General features: G+C 34.9%; 2 protein-coding genes across 5 annotated transcripts in view; one reads left to right on the forward strand and one right to left on the reverse strand.

The window, feature by feature from the left end:
- The first annotated feature begins 54 nt into the window (after positions 1-54).
- LOC125273868 (kynurenine--oxoglutarate transaminase 3) lies at positions 55-4,985 on the forward strand. Of its 3 annotated transcripts, XM_048199627.1 has the most exons (14): positions 126-144; positions 218-272; positions 346-410; positions 491-635; positions 715-864; positions 950-1,036; positions 1,120-1,245; positions 1,317-1,437; positions 1,523-1,599; positions 2,976-3,065; positions 3,147-3,333; positions 3,448-3,521; positions 3,610-3,696; positions 3,867-4,985. In XM_048199627.1, exons 3-14 carry the CDS (start codon positions 352-354, stop codon positions 3,924-3,926), a joined length of 1,263 nt encoding a protein of 420 aa, XP_048055584.1. In that variant the 5' UTR covers positions 126-144; positions 218-272; positions 346-351; the 3' UTR covers positions 3,927-4,985. The 3 variants fall into 3 exon arrangements, with proteins under 3 accessions (XP_048055585.1, XP_048055582.1, XP_048055584.1); XM_048199628.1 differs by lacking the exon at positions 218-272 and having other exon boundaries at positions 55-144; XM_048199625.1 differs by having other exon boundaries at positions 98-272.
- Positions 4,986-8,579: 3,594 nt separating this feature from the next.
- pkn2b (protein kinase N2b) overlaps positions 8,580-15,849 on the reverse strand; it is a 63,693-nt gene continuing 56,423 nt past the window's right edge. For both annotated transcript variants that reach the window (XM_048199624.1, XM_048199623.1), the window contains exons 15-22: positions 15,611-15,702; positions 13,935-14,111; positions 13,786-13,848; positions 13,623-13,699; positions 13,389-13,531; positions 10,230-10,337; positions 9,964-10,044; positions 8,580-9,870 (exon numbers count right to left, since the gene is read on the reverse strand). In XM_048199624.1, coding sequence (XP_048055581.1) covers positions 9,667-9,870; positions 9,964-10,044; positions 10,230-10,337; positions 13,389-13,531; positions 13,623-13,699; positions 13,786-13,848; positions 13,935-14,111; positions 15,611-15,702 — 945 coding nt within the window. In that variant the 3' untranslated portion in view covers positions 8,580-9,666. The remainder of the gene's footprint in view (positions 9,871-9,963; positions 10,045-10,229; positions 10,338-13,388; positions 13,532-13,622; positions 13,700-13,785; positions 13,849-13,934; positions 14,112-15,610; positions 15,703-15,849) is intronic.

The raw sequence follows: 15,849 nt of genomic DNA on the forward strand, positions 1-15,849 counted from the left end.
AAGAGCAAACTGATTGGTCCGTTTTAGAGGCGTGAGACGTTTGCGTCAGGCAGAATCTGCTCCAGTCAAACACAAAATACATTTACAATACAGCCAACCAATAAACTGAAAGGATTCTTATATCGGTGACTGCAATGTTTTGAAGTGAGCAATGCATATTTGACACGATTTTGACTTTTTTTTTGTTGCCAGAAATGAATATACTCCCTATTTTCAGATCTGCTTTACGCGTATTACAAACCAATAGATTTAGAACTTTATCATCTTGTCAAGTGAGTGCAAGTTTTGTTGAATTACTAATTTCTCGTTGACATTCCTTTATTTTGTTCTTTTACTTTTTTTTAGCATAAGATGGCATCCATAAAACATAAGAACGCGAAAAGAATAGAAGGTCTGGACAAGAATGTATGGTAAGAATAAAGAATATTTGCAAACATTTTCTCACAGACTTGTGTTAAAAATTCATAATAGTGTCTCTTGTGTTGTTTAGGGTGGCCTTCACATCAGTGGCAGCAGACCCTTCCATTGTTAATCTTGGACAGGGTTTTCCAGACATTCCTCCTCCCTCCTATGTGAAAGAGGGTCTCGTTCAGGCAGCAATGGTAGACAGGCTGAACCAGTACACTCGTGGCTTTGTATGTTCTGTCCACACTATATGATCATCCTATATTATGTGTTGAAAAAGCACTCAGATAGTTATGTTTCTGTTTTCAGGGCCACCCAACTTTGGTTAAAGCCCTGTCAAAAGTATATGGAAAAGTATATGACCGTGAACTTGACCCGTTTAAAGAGATCCTGGTAACAGTGGGTGGATATGGATCTTTGTTCAGCACTATGCAGGCTCTGGTTGAGGAGGGAGATGAGGTGAAAACATATTTAGCACTTGAATGTTATACTTTATCATTGTACTAGTTTATGCACTCTCTGTTTTCTCCCTTTCTTCATTCAGGTTATTATTATTGAACCTTTTTTTGACTGCTATGTGCCTATGGTGAAAATGGCAGGAGCCAAACCTGTTTTAATACCTTTGCGACTGGTAGGTTAGCCTTCTCTGTTATGAATGTAATGGTGATTGTCGTATTTACATGAAACATAAAGCTTGAATGACATGTTCTATAGAAGTCAACCGCAACAACCAGTATAAGTAGTGCTGACTGGGTTCTGGACCAGGATGAACTTGCTAGTAAATTCAACTCCAAGACCAAGGCTATCCTCATCAACACTCCTAATAACCCTATTGGAAAAGTAAGGTCACATATATTGCATTCAGTTCCAAAATGGTGTTTTAATATCCTAAAGCTCTCTTCCACTCCCAGATATTCAGCAGGAATGAGTTGCAAGGGATTGCAGATCTCTGCATCAAACATGACACACTGTGCTTCAGTGATGAGGTATATGAATGGCTCGTATATAAAGGCCATGAGCATGTAAAGATAGGTATGTGATATTTAACTTATCTTTTGTGTTATGGATTACTTGTGCTATAAAGAGGGGATAATTCTGCCGTATTCTCTCTGAACAGCAACCCTCCCTGGAATGTGGGACAGAACCATCACTGTCGGCAGTGCAGGGAAAACATTCAGTGTGACTGGATGGAAGGTATTTGACCATTATCTTCAGTCTTCTTTGTTCATATTTATACAGTTTAGTTTTACCTTAAAGGAATAATTCACCCAAAAATTAAAATTCTGTCTGTATTTACTTACCCTCCTGTCAATTTAAACCCACCACCTGTTACTTTTCTCAGTGGAATAATGAGAGTGATTTTTAATACTCCAAAAAAGTATGAAAACTCAATAAAAGCAACATAAAATGTTGATATTAAGAGCTATAAAATCTACTTTTAAAACCTTCAGATTAAAAAAAAATGATGGCATCATGGCAAATTTTTCTCCATAGTAGAACTCATTTTTAATAATAACTTAAAAACCTTTAAAGACAGACCTAACTGCGAGCTATGAGGTTGTAAATTGATTATATTTGCTTTTGTTGAAGCCATCAACACACAATATTTAAATTTTCCTGGTGAAAAACTACATTAGAATCTCCACCCCAAATCTCCAGCAATCAGAGAATCAAAACAAGCAAATAGACAGCAGCGTTTTGGAGGCCTGAAAATGCAAACTTTTGAAAAAGTTTCAGGACAACTTTACTCATTTTTATTTATTTATTTTTTTAGTGACATCAGCAACCACTGGCCTGGCATGCATAATGCAGTGTTTTTAGTTGTTTTTGCTGATTCGTGTCAACAGGGATCATTTTGACAATGTCTTCTGTATGAGAAGAATGCAAAGTAGAAACTTTTCCATGTTTAGTACATTATTGTTATGTAAATGTACCCAAATAACAAGCTTTTGAATACGATACCATTATTGTCTCCATGTAAACTACAAAAACAAAAATTTGTGAAAACGGTGACATCATGAACCTGCATATTAGTGTTTCTTCACAAAGTGACATCACCAACTACTGGCCTGGCAGAATACAGGTTTTTTTTTTTTTTTTTTTTTAATCCTTGTAAACAGGAATAATTTTGACAACATTGTCGTCTGTACATGAAAAATAAAAAATCTTTCCAGTTTTCATTAATTGTTGTCGTGTAAACTTACCCTAATTTGACAGTGATTTTCCTATGGGTTTTTATAATGCGGTTTTTCAATTTACAAGTTAAATAAGGTCTGTGGTAAACATAACTTGACGAAACTCGAAACTCTACAACATAAATGACCACACCCATATCAAAAGCATGAATTTTGAATCTGTTATGTTTTTATATATATATATATATATATATATATATATATATATATATATATATATATATATATATATATATGTGTGTGTGTGTGTATAATGTTTCTAATAAGTAAATAGATAAGAACATTTGGGGTGTGAGTGTTTGCATTTTATGTACAATACAACAATACAAATTTTTTGTATTTTTTCTTTCTTTTTTTCTTTTTTTTTTTTTGCAGTTAGGTTGGTCAATCGGACCTGAACACTTGATCAAACACCTGCAGACTGTTATGCAAAACAGTCTCTATACGTGTCCGACCCCATTACAGGCAAGTTATCTCTGTGTTATTGGTTTTGTGATGTTGCTATGCGCCATTCTATGTGTTTGTGACAATTGTACTGCACAATAGGAGGCTGTTGGCCAGGGTCTTCTTCGGGACTATGAGCTGATGGGTCAACCCGACTGTTACTTTTCCTCTCTAGCATTAGAGCTGGAAGGGAAAAGAGACCGCATGGCAGCCATGTTGAGACAGATTGGCATGACTCCAGTGGTCCCTGAGGGAGGATACTTCATGATAGTGGATGTCACAGCACTCAGTAAGTGGGTTTAAGTGATGCATGTTAATAAAATTATATTTAGAGGCAAAGGTGACATTGGTTGTGGGCGGTTTAATCTTATTAATGTTGTTCTGACTTGTCTGCTGAATATAGATCAGGACCTGTCACATATGGGAGATGAAGAACCTTATGACTACAAGTTTGTCAAATGGATGATAAAAGAGAAGGTATACTCCTTTCTGATTTTAGGAATATATAACAGACGAAAGCATGTACATAATTGTCTTTAAAATTAAAACTTTTTTTTTTTTAAAGAAACTAGCTGCAATTCCTGTAACAGCTTTTGTGGGGGAAGATTCAGTAAAGCAGTTTGAGAAATACATTCGTTTATGCTTTATTAAGGTAAGGAATGGGTTTACTTTAGGCTTAACATTCAGCTTTCTAAAGACTGCCAAATCCATATTTAGCTTTCTGAAACTATGATGTTGCAGAGATGATTTTCTAATAACAAATGACATTAAATGCCTTTCCAGTGCTGATGATATGTAATGGATTTTTTTTTTTCACTGCAGCAAGACAGTACCTTGGATGAAGCAGAAGCCATTCTGAAGAGCTGGAAATCTGATTTATGAGAGCCTGATAATGTAGTAATAAATGTGCAGCACTGGTCAGATAACATATTTTACTTGAATTTTATATTAACCTAAACTGTGGCTGAAGTGTCTTTAGAGCTTGTATTTACAGTTTTCTGGATCAGTCAGTTTTAAAGCCTGTTGGGATTATGGTTCAATTTTTAGATTAATATTTTGTCACAGGCTATTAGTTGTATTACATTTGCTGAATTTAATGCTTGTACAAATAAAATTCTTATTGACACCAAACGTTACTGTAGGTAGAATAGAATGTGCTGTTAGTTCAGACCTTGTGAGATGGAAACGGCATGTTTAATGCAGCACCGTGTAGTATCTCATTTAGCTGCATTTCTGATATCAGGTTCCATCAGTATAACTATATCTGTGACTCTCCATGCAGAAGTCAGGAATTATTTAGTTCCAGTGTTTGTTTTTGCATTAATTCACAATTTTTACAGTAAATCACATTTACCCACAGAGTACAATTCATGTCATGGCTGTGGTGCAGCAGTTAGAAACCAAAGCATGCTTTCATAGCAACATTCTAGCATGTTGAGCGATGGTGCTTACGTGAGAGATACATGTTTGATTCTGACCTGCAACATGTCCTGGTCCCATTTCTTTTGACCAATATTTTCCTGTCATTCTCCACTGTCTTGAACTGTTTTTTCCCCAAGACAATATCATTAGTCAACCTCAAGATGGCATTATTCAGCCAAAAATATGTAATACAGGTGGAACATTAACACCTGGTTTCACAGACAGGTTTCACAGTCTAGTCTCAGGTTAAAATGCATGTTTGAGCTGTTTTAACTGAAAGAAACTTGCACTGAGATATTAAAATATGTCAGTGCCATTGTTTTGTCTCAAAAACTTTTGTGTTCCGCCAAGAAACTTTGCGTTCGATCGCAAAGAGCTCAAAAGGTTTTGCGAGCAAACGCAAAAGTTTATGGAGGACGAAACCTGCAAAAACTAATAAAAAATAAATACATAAATAAATCCACAAAATTATACATGCATAAATATATAAATGTGTAAATAAATATATAAATCCACAAATTTCTGTGTAAATAAATATATAAATGGGCCATTCCACTGAATGGGTGACATTTGCTTGTTGTAACTCTTCAAAATTAAACTTTATTTTTTATTTTTTTCAACACTGAATCTAATACTACACACATTTAACTATTCAAAATGTGTATTGGTCAATCTCAGGCAACTTTATTTAATTTTTTACAAGGTTTCAATGCAGAAGATGGGTGCATGTTTTCTCAGCCCTGTTACCAAAACTCATGTGCTGTTTAAAAAGCTTGTTTAAAAGCATGTCAGTTAATTCCTTTGTATTCAACTCAAGAAAGTGTTTATTTTGAAGAAATGGTTGGTTATGTGTTCAAATAATTGATATGTGTGACAAAAAAAATCACTTTATATTAAGGCAAGGTGTATTTGAATGAAAAACGCAAAACAATTTTCTAGTTTAAAAGAAGACAAAAGCCTCAAGTTTATATATTTTTAAATAATTTAATTTATTTAACAATTGTGTAAATGTTGGATCAAACAAAACTGATAAAAACAGTGGTTTAACTTTATTTTTCTAGAAAAATAAATAAATTTAGTAACAGGACTGAGCACTTTGTAGCAGGAATGAACACTGGGTAACAGGACTGAGTGTCCATGTGTGTGTGTGTGTGTGTATGTGTATGTGTGTGAGAAAGAGTGTGTACATAGCCGTGTGTGAATGAGATTTCTGTGTTGAAGGGATGTTCTATGTGCTAGTAGTACATTACAGTAAAGGAGGTGGAAAGAGAAAGAAGGAGAGTGAGGAAAAGAGAGAGGGGAGAGAGAGAAGGAAAGACAAAAAAGGGGGAAAAAGATAGAGTTGCGGCTGTTTCACTCCTTCCCTTCTCTTGCAGCATGCCATGGGTGTGTTTCTTGCACCTGCAAAGTATATGTTCTCTCCATCTTCTACAAAAGATAAGAAAGAGAAAGACAAAAAGATGAAGTCAAGTCGTGGTGGACTGGCTCCCTGCAAGTATGGCATTCACACTAAAAATAATCCTAAAAATCTACAATTTAAGTCATTTCAACTGTAAAACTCATGATACAGGTGTATAGTATTATATCAACTAATATTCACACAATTAAATCAACAAAACAGAGGACTCTACTCACTCCTGTTATTTTTAATAACAGGACTGAAAGTAACAGGATTGAGTTTTTAAGCAAAAATGATCAAATACATGACATGTGGCCACGTGGAGTACATGCAAATAGCATGAGGACACTGAGCAAATACTAGTGACTTACCTAAAGTTAAAATTTTTAAAATAAACAAATAACATCAAAAAAATAATTTAGGTAACAGTACGTTGAGATTGACCTTCTAAGTCATAGTTACAATGTCATCAAATAGACAGAAATTAAAATGAGAGAACTTACTTTTGGTCGTCTTATGGCCTGCGTAAGATCCAGATGATGCAACTTCCTGTTGAAAATGTGTCTTGTGGGATATTCCAAGTTTTTTTAGAGAGGGAAATGTGCGAGGGTAACAGGACTGAGTGAAAACATGGGGACGTGACTGAAATGTGTATTTTATATAACATATTATGGATTTCTTATGAAATTTCTTTTTGTTTAGCATAGATGGTATATGGAGTTACACAACAATGCAAAAATAATATGATTTATGAAAGATTTTAATGATTATATTTAATGATAAAGTTTAGGTTTAGTTAGCGGGGACATGTATCAAATGCTATTTTTTAGTATTCTCAGTAGTTTTTAATAATGTTTTAAATTATATATTTTAAATTTGCAGTTAGATTTACTGTTTAGAACACTGTTTGTTTATTAATAAAATATATTTTAGAGTTCATTTTCATGCATATTTATACATAAAATGTCCTGGGGACAGAAATGGCACCCATTCGGTGGAATGGCCCAAATAATGTTAAAAATACTAGTATGCTGATTATATTCTCTTAAGAGTAGATTCATCTATACATTTTTTAGAGCAGTTTATGTAGTCAAATAAGCTGCAAATACAAAAGGGTCTGGAGACCTTGTTTAAATTGTCAGAATTCCTATTGCCTAATTAATTTAAAGTCTTTTATCGATGATACCCCATTTCCCACCTATATTTTTTGTTCACTTCCTTTCTGCAGATTCTCTGAAGCACCAGCGTGAAGGGCGGAGCCTCTCATCTCCAACCTATTTCCCAGCTTCCCTTTCCTCTTCCTGTCTGTAAATCTGTCCCATGTTCTGACTATCCCCTAAAAACCATGTAGCCTAGTATTTCTCCGACAGTGTTCCAAGATAAATCTGGTCACTGACTATAAGACAGAAACATCAGATTTACATAGCTGTTCAAAAGCCTGAGTCAAATAAAAAAGCCTGAAAATAAAATTTAAAAGGGGTCAGCCATGCCCTTTTTATTATTCTAATATGTTCCCGATGATTAAGTAAGTATTTAAGATCTGTCACTAATCAAATGTGAACTCTTTACACATGGTCAGATGTTCTAGTGTCCACTGAATCTTTGGAACATTCTCAAATCATGCTGGATAATGTGTTGTTTCATACACCTTTTGCACCAAATAGTTGGTTTCTTTTAAGAACAGCACCTCAGTGGGAGTATTTCTCGTGTTGATACTGTGCAGAGGAGGTCGTTTAAACACACAATCTTAAATCTTGCACACAGAGGAGGGAGTTATGAAAGTTCAGAGAGGATGAAGCTTTCCATGGGAAAGCCTAGTTACTCGTGTAATACACACCCAGACAGGACCAGTTAGACCCGCAGAGCGGTAGTTTGCTTCTTCCTCCCAGCAGTCAGGTGAGGTGACTCAAACAACTGCTTTTTTTCCACAGCGAATATGTCACATGCCACACACACTGCAGGAAACGGTAAAAATGAGCTTATTGGTAAATTCTCCAGACCGGTTTGCATTTGTCACTGATACAAAAACCCATTGCAACAGCGAGTACTAAAACTAGACCAACAGGTTTGACCAGACAGGTACGTCAGTCATCTTCCACCTGTAGTAAGATTTAGATTTATCACATTATGACTCAGTAGTAAAATCGCCTTATTTCTTAACAGACAGCCCGTTTAAATGCAAAGTTATAATCGAGCAACACTGTCTGTCCGAGATGCCACAATGTGTAATCAAATATATGAACTATTAAACACTTCTTTCGGTTTGGCGAGCCAATAGGGTCATTACTATTGTAGCCTATTTGATATAAAGCATGCTTATGGCGTCTATTAGTCAAACTTTGAAGAAAAAAACCCCTGATAAATCACAATTTCAGGCTGACAAGTTTTTACACTACATTTTAAAAAGACAACACATTTAGTCCGCCTTAAGTCTAATTCTTAAGTGCATGTAAACATACTTGGTTGATAGTATGGGTGTGTGTCTTCATTAGATTGTTTGGGACACATTTTTCTGTGAAGGTCTTACCAAGAGGAACAGATAGAAACCAGGTGTCAGTTGCTGTACAGAATGTATTTGAGGAAGGTTTCATGATACACTTGAGTGGAATTGTTGGCAGGAGTCCATCATAAGCTACCTCAGGAGGGGGGTTAGTTCACTGTTGGAACAAATGTGTTGAACAAGTACGAATGGTAATCACAGACGTATGAAACCATTTCTATTAAAGGTGGTTTAATGTTGACATATACAACCACAAAATGGCTAAATTGTGAGAAATCATTGTAAAATTACAAAGATCTGAAATAGACTACAAATTTCCTTTTAAAAAAATGTCAACTAATAAAACATACAGCCTGCTTTGGCATGACCACATGCCAAAAATATACATTTTTTTGTATTCATGAATATACATTTTTACATTCCATTTGAAAAGTTCAGAATTGCTCTCAACTTTGAGCTGCCCTCTCCAAAATGATAATCTTACAATTCATATATATGTGTATAACCATTGTCATAACATACAGCAGATCCAAATGGCTAATATTCTAAAAATACAGTATAAAACTATAACTTACATTTCTTTTGATGATTAGAGTACAAGGATGCTTTTATAGAAAAGAAAAATTCTTGAAAGATTAATTAAATCGCAGCTTTCTCTCATTTTACCTTTATAAAATTCAAGTTAATTTATCTGTGCTCTTGGCCAAGGTCTTTTTTAATCTAATAAAAAGGGAAGAACAACATTTGGCAGGAACGCTTTGGTAGGTTTTCTGTACCTGATAGTTATTGTTTGGAAGCCCTGTAAAGAATTTAAGGCATTGAAGGGAGTACATGAAAATAAATTATTCAACATAATTCTCCTTGAACTTGCTCCTCTTGTAAGAGGATAAGTTTCTACTATGGAGTGAAGAATTTGCAATTTGATGTCTTGGTCAGGTTCGAATCTTCAGTTGTGTGTCTGCCCCCAAAATCTGAAGACAATAGGCACATTTTAGTCTTTGAAAGCAGAGAAAATGTGTGGAAAATGGAGAGAGAAGCTGCAGTTGATCCTGTTGAATCCTCACAAGTTTGTAATGGTCACTAATCAGTGTCCCAGTGCTCTGACAAAGAAAAGATGCCACATTGGGCTACCAAGACTCAACCACTTCATTCTTGTTTCTTAAAGCAGGTTATTACCAATCCCTTAAATGGCACGAGCTTAGAGGGAAAGCGGTTTCTTCTCTATTGTGTCCTATAGAAAGGGAGTATTTCCGGCTGGTTCAGTGTTGAGCATGTGTGATCAAGGTTTATGAGGATCTGGGTTAACACCAGTCAGCGATGTAGTCAAAGTCTGCAAACATCTCCTGCTCGCTGACTGTCAAAACCCTCGGCTCACGAGGTGGAGTCAGTATCGGTGCCTCTGAGGTGAATTCGTCATCAAAGTTACTAACGTCCTCACGGCCTTTGATGGTCGGCACGAACGGAGGCCGGATCTTCTTTGTCAGCAGTCCAGCCCAATCCATATTCTGAGGGAGAATAAACAAATGTGTGGTAAGGACTTTATCGGTGACATGTGAAAGTAAAAAATAAAAAAAGAAGAGGTAAAACAGATGGCCTACTCTGAAAAACGGATGCCTCTTCACTTCCTCCGCATCTCTTTCCCCTGCGCCAAGGCGCCGCTCTGGATTTCTCCTTAACAACTGGATAAGGAGAAGAATGTCTTAAGCTTATAAACATAGCCAGTAAATTAATGCTAAGTGCCATTACAAAAGAGAACAGCATTTTCTAATAAGCTGTGTTGTGATTTTAAGGATTGCCATATACAATAAAATGAGGTGTAGTCTAGGACAATAGTTAAACCAAAGCAGGACTTGTCCAAACACACCCTTCTCATTATGGAAATGGCTTCCGTGGAGAGGAACCTTGGATAGCGAACTTCGTCGTTAACAATACTGTCAAACACCTCCTCTTCATCATCACCGGGGAATGGCGACTGAGAATAAAATGAGAAGTAACCCATTACCACACAATTTCTCCATGTCATTTACAATTACATGACTTCAATGCACAATTTCTGTTATTTTTAAAATTATTATATAATTAAAATAAATATGAATCATATTACAGATAAAGTAATCAAAAGAAAAGTATCTTTAGAAGTTAATATTAGTGCTGTCAATCGGTAAAAAAAAAAACAAAAAAAACAAACAAAAACAAAAAAAACGCACGTTTCTGTAATTAATCACGATTAATCACACTTATTTTTTTTTTTTTTTTTTTTTGTATTGTAATAATTTCACATTTAATCTCCAAATGAATGTAGAAGCAACATAAAGAGTGTATTTTAAATATCTGATTTTACAGGTAGGAAATATAAAGCAATGTAATCAAGTTATCAAACACTTCACTGTATAAATTATGAATTAAATATAGATTAATCCTTATTAAAAGCTACAAAAGTAATTCAGTCAAGAGCAGCGAGTAATTTTCTCTTTGTCTTTTGTTCTGTGATGAACATTAATGACAGACATCACAGCAGCAGGTTTATTAGGCTGCTGTCACTTAAAGGTCTGACGCGGATCTGAGCCCCTGCCCCTTTGATCACGAAAGTGAAAGTGCCCTTTGCAGACGCATCAGAGATTGTATATAATAGGGAGATAAGAGGGTCTGTATCTCTTACCATTGGAGAAAGCGTAACGGCTAACTTAAAAGGTGCAATATGTTATAATTTTGTCTGCTAGAAACCTATTCAAAACAAAGGCGTAGCTTGATGACGCCAAGTTTGAGCGCGGAATCTTGGGACATGTGGTCTCCATCTCAACGGACGGTGCAAAAGAATAGGGATTGGAGTCGGGAACAAATCATGTTCATGGATGTGAATATTAACGTTACTGTAGTATGAAGCAGAGCAGGACCGAGTGTTGTGGGAGCTGAACGAGGCCGCTGGAGCGATTACGAGCAGCGTAACTTTTATTATGACACAGTCGCCGACGCCGCTTCCGCTTTTCCGGTCATGAGTATTACACAGCTCTGTTATTAGATACACAATAGGAGATTCACAAACCCCGCACCAGTACAAAATTAATTTATTTTTTTGCATCTTATTGCGCTTGAATGGTTTAATAGCACTTGAATAAATTAGAGCTTGATCATATAATGTAATGCTAGCTAAAGGATGATGGAAAAAAGGATGATGCGTTAAATGCGTAAATATTTTTTACGTGATGAACTTTAAAAATTAAATCGTATGCGTTTACAGGTTAATTTTAGAGCTTTTTTATTTCCATATGACTGAATATGAACTTATCAGTATTATCACTATAATAAATAAATTTTGTGCCGTCAATGTCCTAACTACGGAAGAGGATTAGGGCCAAGCAATAATAAAAAAATAAAACCATCTCGAGATTAAAGTTGTTAAATTTCGAGAAAAAACTAGTTAAATTTCGAGAAAAAAGTCGAGATAAAATGTTGAGAATAAAGTCATTAAATTACGAGAAAAAAAGTCATTAAATTACGAGAACAAATTCGTTAAATTATGAGAAAAATGTCGTTAAATTTCGAGAAAAATGTCGAGATAAAATGTTGAGAATAAACTCATTAAATTATGAGAATAAAGTCATTAAATTACGAGAAAAAAGTCTAGATAAAATGTTGAGAATAAACTCATTAAATTATGAGAATAAACTCATTAAATTATGAGAATAAAGTCATTAAATTACGAGAAAAAAGTTGTTAAATTATGAGAACAAATACGTAATTTAACGAATTTGTTCTCGTAATTTAACGACTTTTTTCTCATAATTTAATGAGTTTATTCTCAACATTTTATCTCGACTTTTTTCTCGAAATTTAACGACATTTTTCTCATAATTTAACGAATTTGTTCTCGTAATTTAACAACTTTTTTCTCGTAATTTAATGACTTTATTCTCAACATTTTATCTCAACATTTGTCTCAAAATTTAACAAGTTTTTTCTCGTAATTTAACGAGTTTATTCTCAACATTTTATTTCGACTTTTTTCTCGAAATTTAACAAGTTTTTTCTCGAAATTTAACAACTTTAATCTCGAGATGGTTTTATTTTTTTATTATTGCTTGGCCCTAATCCTCTTCCGTACCTAACCCTAATGTAAATTTGTAATTTAAGATTGAAGCATTTTTTTGAGAAATCACCACAGGCAACGCGCCAAACTAAACCACACTTAGTGAGAAGAGACAGCACAGAATGAGCCGTTCACATGGGACGCAACAAAATGGAACATAATGCAGAAATCTTTAGCTACTTGACACATTGCCTTAAAAACATGGTGCTCAAAGAGCGAGATGCTGAAAAACAGCGAGACGGCAAATAGCACAGATGAAATGTGTGAACAGATTCTTTGTAAGGTCTACCTCAGACAGAAATAGTTTAAAACAAACAATAAGTTAAATTCTAGTCACATTTAAATGTCTTTACACCATCAATCCTTCTTCCAAAACGTGTTTTTGTCTTACCCTGATTCACTATGGTAAGCCTATTATAAGTGTTTATATTTTAGACCTGACGGGATGGTTTTCACAAGAAATTGCATACATGCATCACTCACTCGTGCGTGTTTCATCATATCTGTAAATCGAGAAACTGAAGGATTTGAAATGTTGTAAAAGTGACGTGGAGATGCCTTTTTTTAACAGATAAATTGACATGTAGCTCTCTCACAGGGTTCATTGTTAAGCATTATCTATTGTGAAGGGTTATTTCATTATGGTTATTGTAGGACTGTGCTGGAATTTATTTTCAAGGATGTACAGTGTCTATTAATGGGTATAGCGTCTTCAGCTAGTCAGCTTGAGATCAACCAAAACAATGTCCAAAATGCATGCACGTTTTTTTTTAACCGATAGAGGGTACACTGTTAAATAGTGTACCTTTATTGTGATATGATAAATTTACTTCATTTTTTTTTTTTAACCAGTTGACAGTTCAAGTTAACAACAATTATTAACTAGTCTTAAATTTTCCCCTTGGGATCAATCAAGCATCCATCCATCTATCATACCTCTCCAACCAACATCTCAAAGATGAGAACTCCCAGACCCCACCAGTCCACCGCTCGTGTGTACGACGTCTCAGTTAAAACTTCAGGTGCTAAGAACTCAGGAGTGCCACAGAACGTACTAGTACGATCTTTAAAGCCCATTCCTACATGATAGGAGATGGAATGAGTTACACTCACAGTACTGACAAACACCACATAAAAATCACACAAACATTAGAGAAATACATTATCTACCTTCTTTGCAGAGACCAAAGTCAGCAATTTTGACATATCCCTCAGTATCTAGCAAAAGGTTATCTAGCTTCAGATCCCTGCAGAAGAAAATTGATGGTGATCACATATGGTTCATAGAACATTCATAAAGTCTTCGGTTTTTACATTCAGGACTGGCACTTACCGGTAGACAATTTTATGGTCATGCAGAAATTGCAGCCCCAAGACTACACAAGCAGCATAAAAACTGAGGAAATAAAAACCAAGTCATTTCAGATCATGACAAACAATCATGTCAAAGTGACAGCAGCAATAGTAAACTCAGTCACTCACACAGCACGAGGTTCAGAGAACACGTCTGCATGAATGTGCATCATCAGGTCTCCTCCTGCTGCGTACTCCATGACGAAACACACATGCTCCTTGGTCTGGAAACAAGCGAAGAGGTTCACCAGGAATGGATGCCGCACACTGTTCACCGTCTCAAAGATCCTCTTCTCACACATGAGGCTGTGATATTAATAGTTAGTGTAAATGGATAGCTGATGAAAAACATTTCAATTACTTTTTTTCTGGTTAAAATAGGCATACATACTTAAAGGGTTAGTTCACCCAAAAATGAAATTTCTGTCATTAATTACTCACCCTCATGTCGTTCCACACCCGTAAGACCTTCGTTCATCTTCATAACACAAATTAAGATATTTTTGATGAAATCCGAGATTTTTTTTTTTTTATCTCCCATGGAAAGCTCATTCTCCTATGCAGTTTACGTTGAAGCTTCCATGTTTTATGTCAGAACGCAACTCTGTATTGGCCGGCTTCTGCGTCAGCAGCACACGTATGCGTCATGGTGCTCACGAGAACAGTGTCAACCAATACTGAGCCGGTGCTCGGTTGTAAACACGGAAGCATTGCACTGTGTCAACTGCATAGGAGACTGCATGGGTAGAGAAGAAATAGTTGAATAAAGTCATTATTTTTGTTTTGTTTTTGCGCACAAAAAGTATTCTCATTACTTCATAACATTAAGGTTGAACCACTGTAGTCACGTTGACTATTTTAACAATGTCTTTACTACTTCTCTGGACCTTGAATGTGGTTATTTTGTTGCTTTCTATAGGAGATAAAACTTGGAATGACATGAGGGTGAGTAATTAATGACAGAAATTACATTTTTGGGAGAACTTAAGGTGCTATATTTAAGATTGTCAACTTTTGAACAGTCTTGCAGTGTAATAAATGCATTTATAAAAGTAGACATTCATTTAGTCTGTCAATTAACATGGCCACATTAACTGTACGCAAAATAAACAGAATATGAAAAATATGCTGTTTTGGAATGGAATGTTGCATGTCAAAATGCATACAATGTCAACAGTTAAAACTGATAATGTATGTAACATTACAAATGTATATAGATTAGAAGAATAATATTTTTATTTATTTTTTCAGTCTCATACACAAATAAATAAAAATTATATAAAAAAAAACCTAAATAAAAACATTTAAAGTTTGACACTATTTCACAATTCTGTATATTATCAACTAAAATGTCAACTAAAATTTATGAACTTATGCCATTTAAGAAATTAAAATGGACTAAAATGAATGAATGAATGTGACACACTAAAATATTACAGAGCCCCTAAAGTAACATGGTGATAGGGGGAAAAAAAATAAATAAAAAAAAATGGAAAAACTTTGTGTTGGCTTGCAAAATGTTTGCGTTCCCCTGATAAACCTGGTGTTCACAAAGTTTCTTGGGGGAACGTAAAAACACAAAAGCATTGAAATATACTTTTTGAGATAATATATATATATATATATATATATATATATATATATATATATATATGACTAAAGACAAAATGTCCTTTTTGAAATTTGATTCTTTTTCGCCTTTAAAAATAAAGCAGAAGCAGAATAGTTCCCACTGTATACAATTACTGATGTCTCTACAAAAGATGTTCATTTATTTTACTTAAACACACATACATAGCCTTTACCTGTCCACTTCATCCCTTGCAACAATGTCACCTTTCTTCAAAGCTTTAATGGCAAACATTTCTCCAGTGGTCTTGTATTCAGCAAGTAATACCTGTTGAATAATTAAAGAGATGAGACAATAAAACTGTCTCCTGCAGAAATCACATGGTGGTATGTAGAGATAATCTACAATACATCACACAGTTACCAAACACAAATGGTTAATGTACTGAACATTTATGGCACATTTGCTAATTTT

The sequence above is a fragment of the Megalobrama amblycephala genome, linkage group LG8 (assembly GCF_018812025.1).
Source record: "Megalobrama amblycephala isolate DHTTF-2021 linkage group LG8, ASM1881202v1, whole genome shotgun sequence".
NCBI classification, from domain to species: domain Eukaryota; kingdom Metazoa; phylum Chordata; class Actinopteri; order Cypriniformes; family Xenocyprididae; genus Megalobrama; species Megalobrama amblycephala.

Excerpts from the sequence above, each read along its gene's own strand:
- LOC125273868 (XM_048199625.1), top strand. The coding sequence starts at position 195 with ATGAATATACTCCCTATTTTCAGATCTGCTTTACGCGTATTACAAACC. Across the intron at positions 1,600-2,975 it reads TCAGTGTGACTGGATGGAAG|TTAGGTTGGTCAATCGGACC; the intron begins GTATTTGACCAT and ends TTTTTTTTGCAG. Across the intron at positions 3,522-3,609 it reads AATGGATGATAAAAGAGAAG|AAACTAGCTGCAATTCCTGT; the intron begins GTATACTCCTTT and ends TTTTTTTTAAAG.